General features: G+C 44.2%; 1 protein-coding gene across 1 annotated transcript in view; it reads left to right on the top strand.

The window, feature by feature from the left end:
• Window positions 1–863: 863 nt before the first annotated feature.
• WIPF3 (WAS/WASL interacting protein family member 3) overlaps window positions 864–25549 on the top strand; it is a 54643-nt gene continuing 29957 nt past the window's right edge. Inside the window, exon 1 of the mRNA XM_068972407.1 lies at window positions 864–956. Coding sequence (XP_068828508.1) covers window positions 864–956 — 93 coding nt within the window. The remainder of the gene's footprint in view (window positions 957–25549) is intronic.

The following is a 25549-nucleotide window of genomic DNA, read 5'->3' as shown; positions in this document are numbered from 1 at the left end:
AGGACAGAAAAACAAAATTACCCTTGCTTACGTCTGAGGTTTATTTCTGTTTCTAGATTTTAAAACATTCACAGACATATGCATGCAAACACATTCTACAGAGCAATGCCATATTTATCTGGAGATCAGACATCCTACAATATTAACTGTTTGAAACATAACCATATTTGCAGAATCATACCCCCAAAGCCCTCCATGCAGCGAATACCGGATATAAAGCCTTTGTGGAGAAGTGTCAGGCTCCCACCCAGATGATTGTATAGAACCAACAACAGAAGAACAGCAAGAAACGTAACAGTGACAACAGAGAAGGAAGCAGGAAAATAGCTAATGCCCATGTAAGCCTGGCTGGAGGCCGGCAACCTGAGTGACCATTGAGCCTGCAACATTCAGAAAAGGTTGAATTTCATTCCATTTACCCTGCTTAGGAAAATGGGAGTATGTGCAGAATGTTTTTAAATTGCATGCAAAATGATAGATGTTTAATGCTTAAAGAGGTAGAATCTGTTACTTGAAATTGTTGTTATGGAATGAAGTGTTGCTATTTATGTATTAACAGGTTCTATTATATTGAGACATAAATAGCTACATTTTTATCAGTTTTGTTACCTAATTCTCTCTAAAATCTGGCTATTTCTTTCAGTCTCCAGCAGTAGACACAATGCCTGCCTCACAGTGGGCATTCTGTATTTTCAAGAATGAATGAATGGCAAGTGAATCAAACTACCATAAAACCCGTATGTCTGTGTGACGTGTGCATGAATAAAGGCATTCAAGTTTACAACTCTCCCTTTTCTCCTTTCCAGAGCAGAGACCATTCTCTTGGGACCATTCATAAGAAAGAGACACCCACGCCGTGACACATGCCGGTGCCGCCACCACCACCTCCGCCTCCTCTGCCTCCCCCTCCCCCTCCACTGGGGGCTCCTCCCCCTCCCCCACCGTCAGCACCGCCGGTAAGACCTGTTTGGGTTTTTTTCTGTCTGTTTTACTGGAATATGCTTGAACAGATTTTAAATATTCAAAATCAGCCATCGCCCAGCTCCTCTAGGGCAGGTAGCATCTTAGGTAGCTAGCTCTATGGTGCCAGGGTCTAACTCCAAACCAGTCTGGCCACGTATTTCCCTCCCAGTTCTTTGGCAGCCCCCACCTTCTACCCTAGCATCCTCTATAGATGTCTACATTTTTAATTCATGCTGCTCAATATAGGCTTCCCGAGTCTCCCTAATCAACTCTTCCATCTCAAGGGAAACCTCAGTTGAGAGGCTGCAATGAGTCAAGGAGGCATGCTCACATCAAGTCCCAAGTTGTGATCTGGATGTTGATAACAGTAGCTTGGGCTTCAGCCGCCCGGTTCTGGGACGAAGAGGAGTGGCATACGAAATGCCACAACAAAATGTGCTAAAGGCAACCCCATGGACTTTGCCCACCAGTCTCCTCTGTCCATGGGATTCTCCAGGCAAGGATACTGGAGTGGGTTGCCATGCCCTTCTCCAGAGGATCTTCCTGAACCAGGAATCGAACCCTTGTCTCTTATGTCTCCTGCGTTGGTAGGCAGGTTCTTTACCCCACTAGTGCCACCAACATCTCTCAATGAAATCTCCCCACCTGCACAAGACTGAATTCAGTCTGTTTCAGTGTGTGTTGCTGATACTCTCTCTTGGTTTAACAGTTTGCTTTGAGTTTAGAAGGAGAGGCACTGCTGCTAAGTCGCTTCAGTCGTGCCCGATTCTGTGCAACCCCATAGACGGCAGCCCACCAGGCTCCACCGTCCCTGGGATTCTCCAGGCAAGAACACTGGAGTGGGTTACCATTTCCTCCTCCAATGCATGAAAGTGAAAAGTGAAAGTGAAGTTGCTCAGTCGTGTCCGACTCTTCACAACCCCATGCACTACGTCCTACCAGGCTCCTCTGTCCATGGGATTTTCCAGGCAAGAGTACTAGAGTGGGTTGCCATTGCCTTCTCTGAGGAGAGGCATAGAAAGTGGTTATTTTGTTTTAGGACAGTCTGTCTCACTCTTAGCACCATGGACACTTGGGGCCAGTTCATTTTGTTGGGGGGGCTGTCCTGTGCATTGCAGGTTGTTTAGCAGCATCCCTGGCCTCTACCTACTAGTCACACCCCCAGTTATGACCACCGAAAATGTCCCTAAACGTTGCCAAATGTTCCCTTGAGGGCAAAATCTTCTCGCTTTCCTTGCTTTTAGCAGAATGTTTGTGCTTAATGCTCATAGCAAGCCCTTCCTCAGAAGAAACTGCAGGGCACTTCTCATGCCCTCATCCTCCAACTCAGAGCCACGTCTGGCGCAAGAACCGCCGCTCCTGTTTTCAGTGGAAGATGAAAGATATGGATGCCATGGCGATAAGACATGCAGAGGCAGGGCTGCCCAGGGGTGTTGTGAGCCAAGTCACAAAAGCCAGGAGTAGTGCCTCACCTGCCACTCTCTTCCCCGCACCCAGGGTGCACTGCTCCCCTCAGATCCGCAGGTGGCGTGACCATGGGACTATAGGTTGTGAAGGGAGGGCCTGAGACCCTGCTGCACATACCAGCCATGGTGAGAACAAGGGTGTGCCTGAGGTCACAGGTCAGCCCATGACGTTAGCATGGCACACTGACCATATCTGAAGCACAGGGGCACAGACCTGCCTGAAACTTGTGCCTTGCAAGCCCTTGAAGACAGCAGAAAGAAAGCACATACATACTGTGAGTTGTATCTGAAAGCCCTCTGACCAATATAGAGAAAGAATAAGAATGAGTACTGAAGTTCCCCTGCTGAATTTGACACAAGAAAAGCATGGAATGGATAGTTTATTACTGAAAGAAACATACATAAAACTATAATATGGGTCTTAAACAGACCTGCTGGACCTGAAGAAGCACAATTTAAAGTAACTTCAAATACCATAATGTACCCGTAGACTTAGCTAGAATAAATAAATTTACCAAAACCTATATTGTTGGGGATTTGGGAAAATAAGCCCTTTTGAACATGGCTGAAAAGTGAAAGTGTTAGTCACTCAGTTGCGTCTGACTCTTTGCAGCCCTATGGACTGTAGCCCTCCAGGCTTCGCTGTCTGTGGGATTTCCCAGGCAAGAATACTGGACTGAGTTGCCATTTCCTTCTCCAGGGGATCTTCCTGACCCAGGGATCGAACCTATGTCTCCTGTGTCTCCTGCACTGTGGGCAGATTCTGTGCTGGTGACATACGAATACTTAGGACTCAAATGTTAAGTGAGTCTTTCTGGAGTGTTCTGACAAAAAAACAACAAAACTGAGTGTACCCCTTTTCCCCTGGCAATCAAGTAGTTTTATTTTTGAGACTAACTCAAGAATTTAATCCTAAAGGAACCAAAAAAGAATTTATACAAAGGATGTGCACAGCAAAATGATTTATTCTAGTGGAAAATTAAATTGTAAATGGTTTGTGAGAATTAAATGAACTACATTGTCAAGCTGTTAATTAAAAATTACATTATGCCATATTGTTAATTAAAAATTACATTTGTAACTTTGCTGATTATAGAAAGTAGATATGGAATGATGAGTTAAAAGCAATGCATATGTTGTGTACCATGAAATCAGCTATATATGTAGTAATAGAAAAGATCAGAAGAGAATTTTGAATGCTAATAGTAAAATTTTAAACTTCATTAGGGAATTCTTTTTCTTTTAAGATGCTTAAGTTCTTATAAACAAGAATAATTCTACATTTGGATAATTTTTTGCATTGCCTCTCTCATTTTTAAGTTGTTTTTGTTATGCCTCTCATGGAGGAACTAATCAATTTAGGAGGAAAGTAGCCAAGTAAACCTAAATATTTTTAAAACACATCTTTTTACAATCTGGGAAAAATATTTACAATGGGAAAAATATTAGGCAAAGAATTAACAGTGTTAGCATATAAAGAGCTCTTATGGATCAATATGGAAAGATGAGTAGAAAAATGAGCCCAGGATATGACCGGGTAGGATAAATACAAATGTTTCAACCTCACTACAATTGAATAAACACAAGTCAAAATAATAAGAAGCCATTTCATATATCAGTTTGGTGATGGCACTTTTTAAATGTTGCCTGAGTGTTAGGAATCAGGCACTTCTCTTTTTAGTGTTTTATTTATTTACTGCCCCCCTTCCCACTTATTCACCCCCATCACACACAAGGCCGGATGACTTGATTTAAGAAGCCCGTGACATGATGGATAGACTTTAGGTTCTTTTGGTTATAATGCTTGTGTACCAGGTAAGACACAAAGGCACTTATATATCAGGCACTTATTACTCTTAATAGGAGCAAAAATTGGTATAATTCCCTAAAACACAATTTGTTAATATAGATCAAATCCCTTTAAAAAGCGGTTGGACTCGATGACCTAGTTTTCACTTCGACTAATTTCCTTTAAGTAACTCATCATAGTGTGCAGAAGTGTTTATCTATAGCAGATTAATGAAAGTATTACTTATGATAGCAGCCAAAAAAAAAGAAACATTCTAAATATTTAAAACCAGAAGTTTCAATAAAAAATGATTATATAATCCACAAAATAGTATTCTAGGTAGCCACTGAAAATCATATTAAATTTATTTCGTGACCTCCCATATAATGATAGACTCAGGTAAGGATCATGCATAAAACCTAAAACCACATAGTGGCAGGTTTGGGGAAATGGAATAAATGGAGAATCTCAAGTATAACTCACAGATTACTTCTAATTACAAAGGGGAAAATGTACCTTTGATATGGATCAAACTTAGTATCACCTGTCATTATTACAAGACTTTTGCTGTGATGCATAAAGTCAGAGCATCACCCTGCAGTAACCTGCCAAAAATGAGTGTTCTTTGAGTGGGCAATTAGACACATCCAGAATGTGGGACCTTCTACAATAGAGGCTGCCACCTAGAGCAGAGCCCGTGGTAAAGTTTTAGTACAGCCCTCAAGCTAAGAATGGTGTTTACAGTTTCAAGTGGTTGGAAAATAATCAAAAGAAAAATAATGTTTCGTGACACATGAAAAATAGATGAAATTCAAATTTCAGTCAATAAATAAAGTTTTATTGGACCACAGCCATGCTTTTTCAGTTACATCTTGTGGCTGTTTCTATGCTACAGTGGCAGAGCACCAATTAAACAATTTGTTATTCCCCTTAAAAAGACTTCCCTTTTCCCTAGTTGGCCTGTGTTTTTAAAATTATATTCAGTTATTATTATTATATTTTGAATTCCATCAACAAAAATTTTTGGGAAATGAATGGAGTTTTTTGTTTTAATACTTACAGAATAGGCTTCCCAGGTGGCATAGTGGTAAAGAATCTGCCTGCCAAGCAGGAGAGGCAGGAGACACAGGTTCGATCCCTGGTTTGGGAAGATCCCCTAGAGAAGGGAATGGCAACCCACTCCTCTATTTTTGCCTGGAGAATTCCATGGTCTGAGAAGCCTGGGAGGCTGCAGTCAATGGGGCTGCAGAGTCAGATACAAGTTAACGACTAAGCAGGGTTAGGAAATGGAGTTAAACTCTGCAGGCAGTATTCAGGACTTTAAAACATCTATGCTCATGGACCAGCATGGCAGATTTTATTATATGTCATCTTTGCAAGGAGGGGCATTTTGTGTGATATGTATGATCAGGCTTCACCTTAGCTCTGGAAGACCCAGGGATTGCTGCTGCTGCTGCTAAGTCGCTTCAGTCGTGTCCGACTCTGTGCAACCCCATAGACGGCAGCCCACTAGGCTCCCCCATCCCTGGGATTCTCTAGGCAAGAACACTGGAGTGAGTTGCCATTTCCTGCTCCAATGCATGAAAGTGAAAAGTCAAAGTGAAGTCTCTCAGTCATGTCCGACTCTTAGCGACCCCATGGACTGCAGCCTACCGGGCTCCTCCATCCATGGGATTTTCCAGGCAAGAGTACTGGAGTGGGGTGCCATTGCCTTCTCCATCAGGGATTAGACCAAAGCTAAACATTTAATTTTTTCTCTCCCAACCTCTCATCTTTCCCCTTCACCTCTTCCCCTGGATGTGCATCTATTGGAAATGAGAAAAGGGCCGATGGGGCTTTCTGAAGTTCTGGAGCAGGCTCTAACTAAAAACTAGCCCTCATCATCTGTTTTCCCATCTTTTCTTGCCCTGACTTCCCTGTCTTTCGAGCTCCATTCCTTTGTCTCATCCCATTGAAATCCAGTAGTTGTTGTTTAGTTGCTAAGTCATGTCTGACTCTTTGCAAACCCATGGACTGCAGCATGCCAGGCTTCCCTGTCCTTCACTATCTTCTGGAGTTTGCTCAGACTCATGTGTATTGAGTCATGATGCCATCCAACCATCTCATCCTCTGTTGTCCCCTTCTACTCCTGCCCTCATTCTTTTCCAGCATCAGAACCTTTTCCAGTGAGTCGACTCTACGCATCAGGTAGCCTAAGTATTGAAGCTTCAGCTTCAGCATCAGTCCTTCCAATGAATATTCAGGGTTGATTTCCTTTACAATTGACTGGTTTGATCTGCTTGCAGTCCAAAGGACTCTCAGGAGTTTTCTCCAGCACCACAATTCGAAAGCATCCATTCTTTGGTGCTCAGCCTTCTTTATGGTCCAGTTCTCATATCTGTGGGCTTCCCTTGTGGCTCAGCTGGTAAAGAATTCACCTGCAACGTGGGAGATCTGGGTTTGATCCCTGGGTTGGGAAGATCCCCTGGAGAAGGGAAAGGCTACCCACTCTAGTATTCTGGCCTGGAGAATTCCATGGACTGTATAGTCCATGGGGTCGCAAAGAGTTGGACACAACTGAGTAACTTTCACTTCACTTCACTTCACTTTTCACATCAAAGCTATGGAAAAACCATAGCTTTGAGTAGACGGACCTTTGTTGGCAAAGTGATGTCTCTGCTTTTTAACATGCTGTCTAGGTTTATCATACCTTTTCTTCCACGGAGCGAGCATCTTTTAATTTCATGGATGCAGTCACTGTCCGCAGTGATTTTGAAGCCCACAAAAATAAGATTTGTCACTGTTTCCACTTTTTCCCCATCTATTTGCCATGAAGTGATGGGACCAGATGCTAATCCAGTAACAATATCAAAATTGCCCACTTGCTACCTTGGCCCACTTACAATGGAATTATTGTTGTGTTGGTTACAGGATGTAACTTTTTAAAAGATCTAAAGAAAATGCAATGGATTTGATTTTTAAAATGCAGCAGGATTTTTAGTGACCTTTGTATTCAAATCTACTCTGGCCCCTTGGTAGTGTCCAAGAGGTAAGAATGAACTCCTTGAGGGCCTGTGATTTCTCTTTTTTTTTTGTCTAACATTGTCTACAAGAGAGAAAGGGACTATACCTGTCTCTGACCAGCTGATAAATTCTTTGGCATGCAGTTGCCCAGACAAAGCCTGACAGTGGGGTCATGGCCACAGCAGGTGTGTTTATTTTAAAAGAAAATTTGCAAATTTCTGTAGCATTATTTTCAATGTTGCTGTTCCAACTTAAAGAGTCCAAGGAAGAAACAGTAATCCTAGGGGAGACCTGTGTCTTCTTATTTAAAATCAAAAGGGAAACTGTCTTGATAATCATTTATTTTCTGTGAAAACCAAAACTCTAAGTAGAAAGATACCGTGGTGCCAGGTACTCCTCCGCCTGCCTTCCAGGGGTAACATTTAATTAACAGTGCTGGAGGGAAATTGTATACAATGAGAAGCATATTGTGGCCCCTCACTGTTCTGTCCCCTCGTTACTCCACGCCGGAGTCCTTATTTGCATCCAGGAGACCCGGTGAGATAATTTTCCTCTGTGTAGTGCAAAGATTGCATGATTCATGGGTGCAGTAGACTTCCCAGTGTCAGAAAATACCAGCTGAGGCTAACACTGGGAGGCTTTCCCACCGTCTCTAGGATGCAGGAGCTCATGTGGTATAAAAAACATGTCAGTCTGTGAAAGGAAATGTGGAAAATGGAACGGTATCTGAAACCTCAAGGGAGGCTCTTTTGGAGTTTCGTTTGCTGTGGTTTAAGAAAAAGGCAGAGGTCAGGGGCCCTAGGTGGAAACAGGCTCAGTAGAATTGCATACCCTGTGTTCTGGAAAAGGTAATTTGCATGTTGACTGGTGCATTTAGAATAATGAGAGGCTTAAAAATCTTAAATACTGTCACTCAGATTCTCCTGACACTCTGGCACTTTGATTAGTGTCACTAATGAGGGATTGAGGATGTTGGTTTACCCAGGGTGGACAGTCGCCACGGGGACAAGGAAAAGGCTTGTGCAGGAGGCCAAACTATTAGGATAGTATTCAAGTTCGGTCCCTGCTTAACAGTTTGCAAAAGTACACGTTTGTCTTCAAGTTATTTTAAGGATATGATTCTCCATTTCTCCTCTGTCTGTTTGCACCCTTAAGCAGTAACACGGCTTCAGTGAAAAACGGAGGCCGTCTGCAGCAGATTTACTTGGTCTGCAAGAGAGGTGTGGCAGGACCCGTCACTCATACTTCTAAAGGGCCATTCAGGACAGTATTTAAATATGTTTCTTTTTCACAACTGTCAGGTGGGAGGGGTGGCAAGAAACAAAGGAGAAGCCTGCAGTGGGGTTCTAGAGGCAACGATTGTCCGTGCAGAACGCCTTGGCAAGAAAAGCCTGCGAGGGCTCGTTAAAGGTCTTTATCAAATTTCACAGGTGCCCAGGAGCCTCAGCCACTCTCACGCAGCATCTGAGCCAGGGTGTATGGCAAGAAGCAGCCATGCGCTGTTAGGCCAGAGGGCAGCCCTTGAAACCCTCTGCCATCTCAGTAGCAGCAATCACTAGCCTACAAACCAGAGCTTCATTTTACATTGGAATCTGCTGGCTCTTTGCCTTTGAAATCTTTTACAAGTACAGTGTAACTATTCCTAGAAAAACTTCCGATGAATCACTCCCCCTACCCAGGGTGTCTTTTCATACGTTCACTGTTGTATGGAGGAGAGCCACCATGGTTTGGTGTACCTGGGCTCTTGGGGGCCATGTACCCCTTTCCCCAAACTGCTCTTTCCTTTCTTACCATAAAAGAAAAAACAACCGATTCCAGGTTATTGCTGGCAATCGGATATCCAGCCCTGACCTGGCTGAGAAAGCTGTAAGCCAGTGGCAACGGGTGTTGGGACCCTCCCAGCAAAAGACCAAGCACTCACTTAACATGGATTATCTAAGTTTGGGGGAGCTTCCTAGCTGGTGCAGTGGTAAAGAATCTGCCTGCCAATGCTGGAGACACAAGAGATGCCGGTTCGATCCGTAGGTGGGGAAGATCCCTTGGAGAAGCAATTGGCAACCCACTCCAATATTCTTGCCTGGAGAATTCCATGGACAGAGGAGCCTGGTGGGCTACAGTCCATGGGTTGCAAAGTGTTTGACACGACTGAGCACACATGCACACACATGTTTACAGCAATCCAATGAGATGGGATGATAGCGCCCTTTTGCAGATGGGAAAACTGAGGCACCGAGAGACCTCCAAGGTGCCCAGAGTCATATAGCCAGTAAGGGGCAGAGGCTGGATTCTTCCCCAGGTCTCTGAATGCCTTGCTCCTCTGGGCCCTGTTGCTTCCAAATGTGTGTACAGGTGGAATAAGCAGTGACTATAGCATCCAAACTTATGTGGTGTTTACTGTATGCTTTGTGTTATTCTAAGGTGCTTAGCACATAATCGAGTTAACCCTCACAGTAACACTTTGAGGCAGGTACTATTGTTATTCTCAGAGTTAACTAAGGCACAGAGGTGAAGTGGCTTAGCCTGGATCACACAGCCAGTCACTGGCAGAGCCGTGGTTTGCACACCAGCAAAATGGCACCGGAATCCCTCTTCTGAGCCATGAAACCAGCTGCCTGTGATGCAGACCTTCTCAGGGGTACCACCACCTCTTGAATCTAAGAGCTAGGAAGTCCGTAGTCTGCCATTCTCACACCTAAGACAGAGCTCTTGCATTTCTCCCTGTATGCTCAAGCCTCCTCCCTAAGATTGCTCTTTTTTTTTTTTTCTTGCCTTTTTTTTTCTTTATGGTTCCATCATTTCCCCTCACTTGCTTATTGGTTTTTTCTCCTTTTTAGCAGAAAAAGCATGTTGCAAGCTACCCTCTGAGTAAAATCCATGGTTTAAAAGCAGAGAATCAACTTTAAAGAGGCAGGTGCAATGCAAAGGAACTCAGTTTGGTCTTGTCATTAGTTTACAGCTAGGCTCTTTATGGGCTCAGGAAACTGGGGTCTCTGGGAATGCTGCTAGGCACACAGTGGACACACTGAGTTCAGTGACCCAAGACTGTCCTTAACCTTGACCAAGCTGCCATGCAAATTTACTGAGCTTTTGCTGCACAGGATTACTCAGTGTCTGCTTCTGAAGAGTTTAGAGCCTGAATCCGGAGATGACTAGGCTTTCAGGGCTTCCTTGTTGACTCAGTGGTAAAGAATCTGCCTGCAGTGCAGGAGACATGGGTTCGATCCCTGGGTGGGAAAGATCCCCTGGAGACAGAAATGGCTACCCACTCCAGTATTCTTGCCTGGGAAATCCCATGGAGAGAGGAACCTGGTGGGCTACAGTCCAAGGTGTCTCAGAGTCGGACACAACTTAGCAACTAAACAACAATAACATGTCACAGAAGTGCTGAAAGTACAGTGGATTATTCCCAGACCAAAACTTTGTCCCTTGCCTTGCTTCTTCACTGTGTATTTCCTGCATATAAGGTCCTTGATGTCTCATCTTTAAAGAGCCCTTGTGCCCTCTGCATTAGTCACCATTTTCCTAAGCTTACTTCTCTGAGCATCGGGCACTGGATGGGTCTTGCTAATGCTTTGGGTTCTCTCCTGAACAGATGAAACAAGGGATGAAAGGAGCCAGTGAGCGATAAGTGATTGACTCTGAGACAGGGAGTCTGTGCCAAGGTCAGTTCAAGGCACACAGTAGGCACTCAATATCTAGCATAACTTCCTGAACTAGTGAGTTGAGTGAAGATATTGTAATTCACAAAGCAAACTCACTGTGAACTAACCAACCAATACTTGACCTCTTCCACCTGTGTAACCCTTCAAAGCCAGATGCATTCTATGTCATGTCCTGTCAGAACACCATCAACACATTCACATGTTACCAAGAATATTTTGTAAAGCAAACTCAGTTAGATCAGAATTAACACATTCAGGACTAGCACAAGTTAACACCTGGGTTTTATTTCTAAAGTCATAAAATGTCCTTTGGCACAATCCACCCCATTCTAATTTGTTATTGTTTCTAAAAGAATAGACTTTGGACCTTGGCTTTACATAAAGACTTTTTAAAAAACTCACGGAAAGCAACACAGTGTACCCAATCTTGGACATGGTAATAATAGATTCCTATTTGAATAAGGTCTGTTCCCAGTGCAGGAGTGTGAAAGTGTTTTCAAGCTGGTGAAAGCAGGATTCCACCTGTACCACAGATAGCATTTAAAACACAAAGGTGAAAAGCATGTCAGTCCCTGTGTCATCATCCGTTCAGCCTTCAGTGAGCCAGACTGTCAGTTTCAATAGGGATCACACGATGATGCAGTGTGGTGTGTTCCTTCAAGCACAAAAACAAAGGCATGTGGGCTGTAGAGTCCTACAGCTTGGAAACGGAATCTGTGCTGTGTCATTTATTAGCTCCGTGGTGTCTAGCAAATTATCAAGCAACTCAGAACCTCAGTTTCCTCATCTGCAAATGGGATAATAACTGCTACTTCCTAGGGATCAGCCCCTAGAGTGGAAGCTCCAGAAAGGGAGGGATTTTTGCCTGTTTTGCTCAGTGTATCGTCAACCCCTGAGCAATGCCTGCATGTAGTAGGCAGTCATCATGTATGTATTGAATGTACAAATCTGGGGTTGTTGTGAGGTTCTAATGAGATAACAAGAGAAGCTGTTGTTTACCCAGTGCCTGCTTAGTAAATGACAGCTACTCTTATCACAGGGACCAGGAAACAGCTGGACAAGTAATCAAATCTGGGACAAAGTTGAGGCCAGAGGCTCCCGTGGTTAGTGCTGCAGGAGGTCAGAGACCAGCGGTCAAGATCAAGGCTGGAAGCCTGAGCTTTTCAAAGTAAGGAGTCATGCCAGCAGTCTGAAAAAGTCCCCAAACTGGAAGGCCAAGGTTACCGCTTCTAGGTTTCAGGGCTTCCAAGTCCACGGTGCCTGGTACCTACCTACCCTTATAGCATGATCTGAAGAGCTAGCTGAGTGATCTGCCTTCTCTCCTCTCGTGGGCTCACACTGTGTTGAGTGGCCTGAGTCCATAGGGTACCAGCATGAGGCACCTGGACTCACCCACAGATTAGAGCACTGAAACCTCGGCTGTGGGATCACAGCTCTGATCACGGCATTCGTGGTGATCAGGTGTGTGTGGAAACCCGAGCGGTGGAAGATGTGTCCTATAGGAGCCACTCCAGTGAAATAAATGGCAGCCTGATTCAAATATTTTAAACATTTAGAGGAGGCTCTGTTTTCTCAGCTGCTGTTTGGTTTGTCATTTTATTAGCAGTTTTCGTAGTAGCAGGCCAAGAGGCTGCCTAAGGGCAGGGCACATGTTTCCCTGGAAGGTTTAATAGTGATGCTTGTGCAGGGATTCTAGATGCCCTGCCTCTGAGCACTTATCTAAAGCAAACAAAGATGTTCTTTGGGCTTTGGGGCACCTCAGGGATGCTGAGATTCAAATGCTATAGCTTGGCCTTTCTCTTTGTGGCCCAAACTTTCATTTAAAACTCTACTGAAATATTAATATGTCTCACTATGATTAAATATTTTTTATTTTCCCTTTTATATCTTCTGATTTTTGCTTTATGTATCTTTGTTTCTTTGTTGTTAAGGTGTCTAATGGTTTATGATGTCTATCTTCTTTGTGAATTGAACCATTTATCGTTAAAAATATTCATCTTTGTTTCACTTTTTAAAAATCAGTGAATTAAAAAAAAAACTCTGTTCTAGTTTCTCTTCAAATCATATAAATCTTTCACCTTTATAAAACTCTACTGTTAGACCAGGAAAATTTGAACACTGGTGGGATATTGGTTGACATGAAGAAATTATAATTAATTTTATTTAATAATATTGTTGCATTTTAAAGAGCATTTTTCTTTGATATCATACAGTGTTGGATATATGTTTTTTAAATTTATTTAGAATGTAGTTGTTTTTTTTTTTAAACAAGCAAGGGTTTGGAGGGAAAAGCAGGTTAGGATAAAGATAGAGCAAGACTGGCTGTGCGTTGATAACTGTTGAAGCTGGATGATGGTACGTGGGGACTCATTCTATGACGCAGATTTCCTATATGCTAATGTTCTATAATAAAAAAAAATTTTAATGAACATCAGCAACCTCAAAATATGCAAAGTAGAGATGATTTAACAGAACCAAGGAGGGAATTATGTAGCACGCTTTCACTAATTCCAGTGGATGCTTCAGACCAAATAGTATATGGTTTTTAAAACCATGTATTTATTTGGCCACATCAGGTCTTTGTTGCATCATGTGGGATCTTTCACTGGGGCACATGAACTCTAGCTGTGGCACCCCGCTGCTCCAGGGTGTGTGGGATCCTGGTTCCCTAACCAGTGATCGAACTTGCGTCCCTTGCATTGCAAGGCAGATTCCCAACCACCAGCAAGTCCCAGCTGTTTAATTTTTAAAAAGTAAGATTTATGGAGGCATAGAATCTGCTTAAACTTACCTAGGTTGCCTCCTTCCACCATATAATCTGGTTCCTGGTTTTCTAGAGATTCATGTTAAGGCTTTTAACACCACTACCAGCAGAGGTGTCACCTCTCATCATTGAGTTGATTTATGGAATTTTTTTCCTTCTGAGATTTAGAATTGCAACAGGTGACTTAAAAAAATTTTTTTTCAAAATACTTTTATTTTTGTATTTATTTTTAATTGGAGGGTAATTATAATATTGCTTGGTTTCTGCCCCACATCATCATGAGTCACCCATAGCTATGCATATGCCTCCTCTCTCTTGAGCCTCCCTCCTGCGTCTTACCCCAACGCTTAACTTTGAATTTGAATGTCAGGGAAGCTGTGATGCTGGCAGCTACTATCTCCCTTGCTACTTTTTATTGAAATAAGCCTTGAGATCTAACTCAAACACCAGATAACTAACAATGGTTTGTAAAACTATTGCCTGTTCTGTCCTCTGCCCAGGTGCAAGGACACCCAGTATTCAGCTGCTGTTTTCTCCTCAGACAAAGCACAGAGGACGTGGTGGGAATTATTGAAGCAAAACTTTTCCAGGTGGCAACTCTTCCCAACACCGAGGTCACCCAGATATGGAAAAATGTTCACCTTCAGCATTCTCTCCTGGCTAGCACAGTGGTTGTCTGCGGAAGGATTGCAGAGGATGGTGAGGGAAAACGACCTTTAAAACCCACTCTGAGGCAAAACCTTTGGCCTTGGAGACAGCTTGGGAAGTATGTTATGGCTTTAAAAACAAAAACAAAAAAAACCTTGTGGGTTCCTGAGTAGGTGACCAGCTATCCTCAAGAGATCACATCCTAGGCACTCAGGGACTATTTTAAACCTCATGACTGTGAAATACAGATTCTCTTTTTTTACCCTTTTGGCATTGCAGACTGTCAGATTTTCTGGCAGATATTATTGGCTTGACTGGAAGCGGGGGAAAGTACAATAATGCTGGGACTCAGATCTATAACAGGGGGGAAGGCTCAGCACCCAGGGCACAGCCCACTCCTGTAGCTCAGGGGCCCCTCCTGCAAACACAGCTGAGGGCTGGTAAATGCGTTGTGCTTTTTGACCACTAATTCATAACTATCACTAAAAATGCTCACCAAAAGTACATTGTTATATCCAATAGTAAGGATTAAAAAAAAAAAAGAAGCCGGTTGTTAAGGGAGAAAGACTCACTGGAAACGTGCTCTGTCTTTGCTCACTTCTTCAAAGGCCATCATGGAGATCTGGACCCACCCCTGGGAGCACAGCACCCTCCTTCCCCACCTGGAGAATCGCTGCAGACAGCTACGGTGGAGTTGGGGAAAAGGGGAAAGTCACAGCAATAATAGTGATGATCCCAGGTGGGGGTTAGAACATAGGCTCTAGGGAGAATACCAGGAACCACTGAGATCCCATATGAAAACTCGAAACACACAACAGCACGTGCGTCCTTCCTTTAGCTCTTAGGTGGAATGAATGGACCTATGGCAGCTGTATTTGGATACATTGTTCTAGAACGTGTCACTTTAAGGCCAGGAGAACCAAGACCAGCAAGGGTCACCCAAGCACCCAAGTCCCTAACCCTCTGCTTTGACGTCCAGAGTACTAACCCTCGCCCCACCCCCACCTGCTGTAACTTTCTGTGTGTTGTCGTCACCTTCTAGGTGATGGGCCCCTTACCTTCTTAATTTCAGGAATCAGGGCATTTGACCAAACCTCTGGTTCTCTTTCCTGCCAAATGCAGTTGTCCATTATCACGTACTTGGTGTTTCTGCCTTAAGGTTGGGAGGACAAGCCTGGAAAAAAGACAGAATGCGTTAAAAGTCACTTTTTGGCATGGACGCTTTCCCAATAGCAGTTAAAATCGTGCGTGCGTGCTCAGTCGCTTCAATCGTGACCCTTTGCAAACCTATTGACTGTAGCCTACCAGACTCCTCTGTCCATGGGATTCTTCAGGCAAGAATACTGGAGTGTGCCCTCGGGGATCTTCCCAACTCAAGGATCGATCGAAACCACATCTCCTGCATCTCCTGCCACTGTGCTCGAATTCTTTACCCCTGAGCCGCTAGGGAAGCCCACTTCAAATAGTGAAAGTGAAAGTTGCTCAGTCGTGTCCGACTCTTTGTGACCCCGTGGACTATAGTCCATGGAATTCTCTAGGCCAGAATACTGGAGTGGGTAGCCTTTCCCTTCTCCAGGGGATCTTCCCAACCCAGGGATCGAACCCAGGTCTCCCGCATCGCAGGCAGATTCTTTACCAGCTGAGCCACAAGGGAATTAAAATAGTGCTTGTGTTTTATCATTCAAAACTGTGATCCTCTAACATACTGCTGCAAACAGGTTGACAGTTGAATGAAGACCTTCCCATGGAGTCACTCTTTCCACACCTTCTGTGAGAAAGAGAAGATCATGGTCTAATTTGAGGTTTCCCTAAAAGCAGACTCGGAGACAAAGGTTTGGGTCTCAAGTAGGTGATTCCTGGAAGCTCTGGCAAGGGAGTTAGGAAGCGAGGTAGCGGAAGAAAGAAAGCTGTGGAGAGTATATGGGAAATCGGGCTGCCTCCTGGCAAGAAGACATGCCAGCCTTGCCCTGTGTGGTGCCTGGGCTTGGGCGCTGCTTCAGAAATTCACGTTCAATGAATGAGAGTGCACCCTCTCTGGTGCTTGCTGGTGACACCAAAGCTCGTATTAAACAGCCAGGCCACCTGCTGGTGGTGACATCAACATAAGAATTTTAAATGTTGCACCAGAGATGTGCTTTTCCCAGAAATTTCTCTGTATTTATAGAACACTATTCTGAGGCCCTCAAAAGAATTCTCAGCTGTGGCTCAGTTCTTTGGTCCTCAGTGAGATGAAATTGGAAGCTAAAATATGCAATGTGGCATTCCCATGTGCAGTATTAACATTTACCAGTAATTATCAGTATTAATGTTTCATTATGGATAATACTATGTGACAACAAGTGGGCTAATTTTAATACCTGTTTGACCTTGACACACTGTTATCACGCTGTTGCTGCTGCTGCGTCACTTCAGTCATGTCTGACTCTGTGTGACCCCACAGACGGCAGCCCATCAGGCTCCCCCATCCCTGGGATTCTCCACACAAGAACACTGGAGTGGGTTGCCATTTCCTTCTCCAATGCATGAAAGTGAAAAGTGAAAGTAAAGTCACTCAGTTGTGTCCGACCCTCAGCGACCCCATGGACTGCAGGCTCCTCTGTCCATGGGATTTTCCAGGCAAGAATACTGGAGTCGGGTGCCATTGCCTTCTCCGACTGTTATCATGAGTCAAGGTCAAATCTGGTGTCCTGTTTTACAAACAAGCTCAGGCCCTCTAAGACGTGCAGAAGACCTCGAAGCAGATGAAGCAACTAAGCTGTGTTGCTTGTTCACACTTACAAAGTTCTTTTTGGTAAGTGTAAGAGACACTCAGTAATAGGAAGTGGTTGGTGGTTAAATAGCCTCGACATCAAGTCATACACAACATGTTATGGGCTGAATTGTGTCCCCCTCCAAACTCACATATGACTGATAGGGTGGGCTTCCCAGGTGGTGCTAGTGGTAAAGAACCCGCCTACCAATGCAGGAGACCGAGTTCGATCCCTGGGTCAGGAATATACCCTGGAGGAGAATTCTTCCAGTATGCTTGCCTGGAGACTCCCATGGACAGGGGAGCCTGGCGGGCTATAGTCCATACATTCACAAAGAGTCAGACATGACTGAAGCTACTTAGCATGCATGCACACAGGGTTAACACGTGAAGATACAGGAGGACATGCTCATTTGCAAACAGAAGAAATCAAGCCTGCCCACACCTTGACCTTGACATTCTAGCGTCCAGGACTGTGAGAAAGTAAATTTCTATTGTTAAGTCACCCAGGCTGTGGTTCTTTGTTACAGCAGCCCCAGGAAACAAGTATACACAGTCTGTGTTAATAGGAAGGGACAGAAACTGCTCACTGGCTCCCTCAGCTCAGGGATGCCCAGCCTCTATCCTCTCTGCTCCTCCACCATGCTAGGAGGAAAGGTCATTTAGGGCAAATCTAGTTCCAAAGTCAGCCCTCCCCAAACCGAGGGTGCATCTTGCATCCTCACTCCCTGCTGTGTGGGCACATCATTTCCCCCAAGGTTTTATGCTTTTTTTTTTTTTTTTTTGGTCTATTTTGTTCTAACTTTTTCTGTTTTATCTTATTTTTGTGTACTATTTAGAAAATGCAGAATTTCTGATTAGCAGGGGCCTTCTGCTCCTAAGACCTTGTTTAAAGATGTTTGCGTCTAATGACATTAAACTGCTGAGTGGACTGCAGGAGTAATGCATTTCAGAACCAATGAGCAGATAACTTCTCTTTCTAGAAGCTTATATGGAGAGTGGTATTTAGTCCTTACCCCCTTAGATTGTTTTAGCAATCCATTATAGGACTGTATTTCAACCATCACAAAGCAAATCGCTCTGCTCAAAGGCCACACAGCAGCTGTTGACTCCCTTCTTGGAACCTTGTTGTTACTGATTCTTGCTGGAATAACGGGGCTCAATTATGGCTGGAGTGGATGGGTAGACCCAGGGTAAGCCCCACCAGTTCTTAACAGAAAATGGGTTTGTCCCCTTGGACAGAAGATAGATGAGGTGGGATTCATACCATGTAAGAACCTCATAGTCAGTGTTAGAAGTTTGAGAAATGCTTTATTTCTTTTTTAACTTTAGTTACATTTCATTAGTAAATCTTAAAATCTACTGGTCAGTAGGCATAAATTACTCTAATGTCTGGGATTTGTTTTTGTCTTTTGCAAATCATTGTGCTAGGCTGTGAGATCCCCAAAATCAGTAGAGTCCTTTGGTCTCTACTTTCAGATAAAACACATGAAGAGATAAGAACATAAAGTAATGTGTTTTACTGCAGCAAGGACGAAAGAGTGTAGATCAACCAGAACTGAGTGACAACAGACCATAATCATTGAGGGATTGGGTTAAAATAGCTGCCTTTCTCATCAGAGTGGAAAACAGCGCGGGCGATGCCCAGGCACTCACTCCAGGTGCTTCCACGCCCCTGTTTTGCATCCTGGGAGCCTCCCTCGCTTCACCCTTGTCCTCGCTCTGTGACAAAGTGCAATTAAACTTCACTTCCTCGTAACCCAGCATTTCAGAAGCTAAATCAAGTTGTCTCTGTTTTAAAAAGAATCGTGACACCATTTCCCCCCCATTATTTGAGAAAAACACAAAAATGAATTTCTTCTTCTTGATTTTTATTTCATCATGTTCTACCTCATTCCACAAAAAGTTGGCACAGCCATTGTTCAAAATTCTGCTTTCACAAACGTTTTTAAAACCCTTCTCACAGTACTTGGCTTCTAAGATTTTTTTTTTTTTCTGGTTTATGAGGTATCTAATTCATTTGTTAAATCAAAAAGTTCTATACAGATGTCCACCAATTCAATTATAAAACACACCTTTCAGGTCTCCCACTCCTATTGACCACTGGTGTCATCGGGAGCGTCCACTATTCCCTGAACCCCTCCACCCTATGACTTTGATGACTAGAATGCTTTACTATGATTTTCTTTAAAATATTTCTATATAAGTACTAGAGTGTATCTGTGTGTATATTCATGTGACTTGGTTTTTTCTTTCTGTGTGTGGGTCTTTTACTTTTTGCTGTGCTGTGTCTTCACTGTTGCGTGTGCTGTTCTCTAGCTGCAGCGAGAGGGGGCTCCTCTCTAGTTGCAGTGAGAGGGGGCTCCTCGGGCTCCTCTCTAGCTGCAGTGAGAGGGGGCTCCTCTCTAGTTGCAGTGAGAGGGGGCTCCTCTCTCGCCGCAGTGAGAGGGGGCTCCTCTCTAGTTGCAGCGAGAGGAGGCTCCTCTCTCGCCGCGGTGAGAGGGGGCTCCTCTCTAGTGCAGCGTGCAGGCTTCTCATTGCTATAGCTTCTTTGTTGACTCTGGTCCTGCAGGCAGCAGTAGTTGCAGCACGTGGGCTCAGTAGTTGCGGCTCCCAGGCTCCAGAGCACAGGCTCAGCAGTTGTGGGACACAGGCTCTGTGCTGCTTCCCAGCATGTGGCATCTTCCTGGACTGGGGATTGAACCCATGTCTTCTGTATTGGCAGGCAGATTCCTTACCACTGAGCCACCAGGGAAGCCCATGGCTTGATTTTTTAATAGATTGTTTTTTAAAAGTGGTTTTAGGTTCACAGAAAATACAGAGAATTCCCTTCTCCTTCCTGCCCTGACAGAAGCACAGCCTCCTCCTCTTTCAACATAAGATTTTTCATCAAGATTTAAACTCTGTGTTTTGTTAAAGGTTCCTTATCTTTAAAACCATCCCTTTGATAATGTTGTTACTCAAAATGAACAGCATAAGTACCAAAGATTAGTGGAATTTAAAAACTGTAATTAAAAATGTGTGTTAGTCGCTCAGTCATGTCTGACTCTTTGCAACTCCATGGACTATCCATGGAGTTCTCCAAGCAAGAATACTGGAGTGGTTTGCCATTTCCTACTCCAAATTAAAAATAATTTATGTATTAATTTTTTACTATCTTACATTCATATAATATAGTCATATTTTCTGCCAGTACAAGTATTATTGGAATAAAATGGAATAAGTGGATCATCAGGGAAGTCCCATGTTCCACATTTTGATGTGCATCTGTCCTACCCGTGTAAGTCCCTTTAGGCAGAAATTACATCTTAATCAACCCTGCCAGGGTTCAGTACAATGCCTTGAGTAATAAACACTCCCCAAAATTCACTGAAATAAAATTTGTTATTTAATCTGAAAATGCAGTGTGAATTTAAAATAAAACAACTATTTTTGTCGTGAGAATCACAGAAGGGGCCTGCCAGGGCACCCAAGTGTGACTCATACAATACAGTCATTAATGACACTCCTTGTATATTTTTAATAAAACGGGGCCACCTCAAACCCTCCCTTAAGAATACTGTAGCATCAGAGATCAGAGAAGTAGCTGGCACATCTACCAAGTGCATTAAAGGCGGTTCATGTCTGTTGATCCTATTGATACTCTGTGCCTGAAAGAGGCTTGTGACTTCCAGACGCTTCATCATCTGAACAGACTTCAGCCTGGAAGAAGAACAGCTGCTATCACTGGTACCAGTAGCCTGGGGGTCTTTAAATGGCCTTTCCCTAAGCAGGACTGGAGCCCCTTCCTTAGGGCGAGGGGTTGACTTCACGGGGATGCCAAGCAGGCAGCAATCCATCAGTGCAGAGGAAGGACAGTAGACAGGGAGATATCTCAGTTTGCAAAAGCAGGGGTTGCACTGCTCTGATTACACGGAACCTCAATCCACAGGCCTGCCTTTAGGAGATGTAAGACCACAATGCAGTTAAGCAAAGTGAACTAAAAATAGCCCCCTGCTTTTTTCTGTTACAATTCACTTCCTCAGATGATGGGCCTGATCCATTTAAGCAGAATTCTTTCCCTGTCATAACTGTCATAAAGATGTTTTGAGGATTATTAAGAACAATGAAAGTCTACATTTCCTCTTGATTCATTGCAGCTGTCATGACCTTCTGTCTATTTCCGCTCTCCTCTAGAACTGCTGGCATTCAGTGAAACAGATGCTACAGTATTTTTAAGGGAGGGTTTGAGGTGGCCCCGTTTTATTAAAAATATACAAGGAGTGTCATTAATGACTATATTGTATGAGTCACACTTGGGTGCCCTGGCAGGCCCCTTCTGTGATTCTCACGACAAAAATAGTTGTTTTATTTTAAATTCACACTGCATTTTCAGATTAAATAACAAATTTTATTTCAGTGAATTTGGGGGAGTGTTTATTACTCAAGGCATTGTACTGAACCCTGGCAGGGTTGATTAAGATGTAATTTCTGCCTAAAGGGACTTACACGGGTAGGACAGATACACATCAAAATGTGGAATATGGGACTTCCCTGATGGTCCAGTGGCTAAGACTCGGAGCTCCTCATGCAGGGGGCCTGGGTCCAATCCCTGGTCAGGGAACTAGATCCCACACGCCACAACAAAGAGTTCAGATGCTGCAACTAAGACCCAGCACAGCCAAGTGAATAAGTAAATATTTTTTTAAATGCTATGAAACATATGACCTCAGCAACTGTCATCAGAGTTTGTCTTAAGGAGAGACCTGTCTTTTTTGGGGACCTATCTTTATAGTCTGTAAAGAGGTGAGATCAGGTGTGGAACTTGAGGGCAGGAATGAAGCAGAATAAGAATGGCTAGAGTGACTAAACCGCACCACACGAAGCAAGGGGAAGAATTTGCTTTGTTCCTAAGAGGCTGAGCAGAGGGAAGGTACAGTTAAGCAGACAGTGAGAGAGAGGAACCAGAACACTGATTTGAGTGGGGGACTCTGAGCCAGTGAATCCTCCTGTATTGGAATGATGAGCAACCATATGAGGCCCAGGGGTATCCGGTGCTCAATGCGGAGCTGCTGCCTGGAATCTGGAAGCAAGCGTGCCCATGAGGCATACACGGCCTTGAAACTGTAGAACTCTTTGGGAGGCTTTGGAGAGTCCCAAGGGCTTCAAGAATGGCTCTGAGCCAGTCTCCTCTAGATCTCCAGGGCTCAGGAAACCTCAGCCAATATCTGCATATCTGGGTTAAACATGTAAAATGTATGGCTATTATACAGTAAGTAAATGCAAGAAATTAATTCTGACTTGGTTTAATCTAGGCGTCTCTGGAAGAGGCTTTATAGCTATGCCTTGAAAGATAGATGAAAGTGATTTTTTTCTAAAGAAAGGCTCCTTTTCTAATTAACTTATTCATTTTCTATGTTTTGGCTGGGCTGGGTCTTGGTTGCTTTGCACGTCGTACGGGCTCTCTCTAGTTGCGACAAGTGGGGGTTACTCTTTGTTGTGGTGATCAGCCCTCTGACTGCAGCGGCTGCTCTTGTTGCAGAACACAGGCTCCAGGCACTTGGGCTTCAATAGTTGTGATGCATGGGCTTAGTTGCTCCGTGGTGAGTGGAATCTTCCTGGACCAGGGACCAAACCATCCCCTGCATTGACAGGCGGATTCCTATCCACTGCACTACCAGGAAAGTCCCAAGATGAATGGGATTTTGACTGACAGAGCTGGAAGAAAGGGGCATATCATCCAGAGGGAGTGCATGAGTCTTGAACTTGAGATAACAAGTACGTGACCAATACAGGGGCTGCAGAGCTGGGCCAGGTGGCTGGGATGTAAAATGTGTGGGGTAGAAGGTTGAAGCATGGACTGTAGTCAGTGCTCATAATCTTTATTTCGGAGTCAACAAGGGAGGCCATGTGCTGAAAACCCTGCATTTTCCCCTGCAGCCAGCAGGGAGGTATGAAAGGAGAGTAGGGGGCCTACGCTAGGAAAGAAAGAGGTGGACCAGCAGGGTTGGCCCACACAGGCTTCTGTGTTACCTGAAGAGGGAGTTTCAGGTACAGGCTCTTTGCAGTGGAGGGTATCAGCCTCACAGCGTAGAGTTACCCTAAGCAGTTTCCATTTTAAGTGCTCTCCGCCCTCCCCCTGCCAAGACGGCTGCTGGATCACGTTTAATGCAGTTCAGACTGTTCTCAGGCTCGATCATTCAGCCTTGGCTGTCCTTTCTGGCCCTGGCAAAGGCCTAGCGCTTAGCTCCTTGGGCCCCAGCCCCTCTCATTTTCTCTCCCTCCTCCCCTCCTCTTCCTTCTGACGCCCTTCGCTACCCCTTGCTTTCTACTCTGGCTGTCACACTCCGTTTGACGCAACATCTGTTGTGGTCTCCAGCCAGAAGGCAGAGGGCCCACTGCCCCCACGCAACTGCAGGCTTCCCATGTGTCTCCTGGGTGTTCACCCTTCACAGTTTTCCTGAGTGGTGTCATTACTAAGACGCAGCATGGTGGGTGAGAGACCCTGACTTACCTGGGCTCACCGCTCAGCTCTCCTCTTACTAGTGGCAGATAGCCTGCTTCCTCTCCGGGCCTCATCTGTAAACTGGACACAATATTCATAACTAGTACCTCCAGCATGGGATTGTCCAAATGCCCTGTAAATGAATTAATATACGTACAGTACTTGGAGGACTTCCCTGTTAGCTCAGCTGGTAAAGAATCCACATGCAATGCAGGAGAGACCCGGGTTCAATTCCTGGATTGGGAAGATCCCCTGGAGAAGAGATAGGCTATCCACTCCAGTATTCTTGGGTTTCCCTGGTGGCTCAGACAGTAAAGAATCTGCCTGCAATGTGGGAGACCTGGGTTTGATCCCTGGGTTGGGAAAAATCCCTTGGCGGAGGGCATGGCAACCCAGTCCAGTATTCTTGCCTGGAGTATCCCATGGACAGAGGAGCCTGGCGGGCTATAGTCCGTGGGGTCTCAGAGAGTCAGACCCAACTGAGCGACTGAGCGCAGCACAGTACTTGGGACAGTGCCCAGCGAACACATATGCCTTCCCACTTTCTTTGAGTTATTGCTGTTGCTGTCACACTTTGCATGTTGCAGCTTCCTTACCCAGACTCCAAAGTCACCTGTGTGTGCATAGTAAAGAGTAGGAGCTGGATCTCAGTGGAAGCTGATGATTTCAAATGAAAGAGAGGAAGGAGTCACAGGTTTAAAGCTTTGATGAGTGGGAGAAAACCTTTAACCGAGACAGAAATGCTGGGAGGGACGAGCTGGAATTGCCCACAAGAGTGTTATTTCTTTGGCCACCTGATATGAAGAGACGACTCACTGGAAAAGACCCTGATGCTGGGAAAGACTGAAGGCAGGAGGAGAAGGGGATGACACAGGATGCGATGGTTGGATGGCATCACTGACCCAATGGACATGAGTTTGAGCAAATTCCAGGAGACAGTGAATGACAGGAAAGCCTGGCGTGCTGCAGTCCATGGGTTCGCAAAGAATCAAACACAACTGAGTGACTAAACAACAACATATTATCTCGCTAGCTTGCAAATTAATCTGCTGGGATGGGAACATGTTTCTTTTTGGTAATAATTTTTGACTAAAATAAATAGAAGATATGAAACCTCAACCAGTTTTTGAGACATTGTTCCAACTATGTATTATGTATTTCTTAGCAATTCCTAGGGTCAGGCCCTAGACAACCAATGCTGGGCTCTTTTTTGAGTCTGCGAGGTTGTTCTTCCAACACAGGTTTTAAAATCAGGCTTTCTCATAATTTAAATTTTAGTCTTAAAAGCCAGGGAATATCGGCAGCATCAAATAAGAGAGAATAGTGCTGAATGAATCCCCATTTCTTGGGACAAAGTGACCAAAGGATAAAGGTATGAAAATGGTTTGAAACACCAGGACTGTGACATAACCTCAAAGGCAGTGACTTCCCTTACCATACCTGCATGTTTTGTTGGAGCAGACAAATGTCAAAAACCCAGGGGCTTGAAGTTTATACAGAGTTCATTTCAACAAAATACTGATAATTTGCTCTCATTTTTTTTTTTAAGTTGTATATGCTGGTACTAAAAGAGGAACACTTATTTTTTGCATGCTAAGAGTTTCCACTCAAAAATAAGAGGAAAAACAATGTGTAATATAAAAGCTATAGTATTTGGCAAGAATTACAAACGATATGCTTTGGAGGGGGTGTGGATCATATAAGGAAAAGACTAGCCAAAGAAGTTTTAAATAAAAGATCTTGTAAAGGAAGCAGTTTTTGATGTAGAGCTAATTGGGCTTCCCTGGTGGCTCAGACAGTAAAGAATCTGCTTGCAGTGCAGGAGACCAGAGTTCCATCCCTGGGTCAAGAAGATCCCCCGGAGAAGGGCATGGCTACTACTCCAATATTCCTGCCTGGAGAATCCCATGGACAGAGGAGCATGGTGGGCTACAGTTCATGGGGTCACAATGAGTCAGACATGACTCAGTTACTAACACTTTCACTTTTCACTTAAGGGAGAAGTAAAAGTTGGGGCAAGC

The sequence above is a fragment of the Capricornis sumatraensis genome, chromosome 5, assembly GCF_032405125.1.
Source record: "Capricornis sumatraensis isolate serow.1 chromosome 5, serow.2, whole genome shotgun sequence".
NCBI lineage: Eukaryota > Metazoa > Chordata > Mammalia > Artiodactyla > Bovidae > Capricornis > Capricornis sumatraensis.
This window is presented reverse-complemented; position numbering and strand designations above follow the sequence as displayed.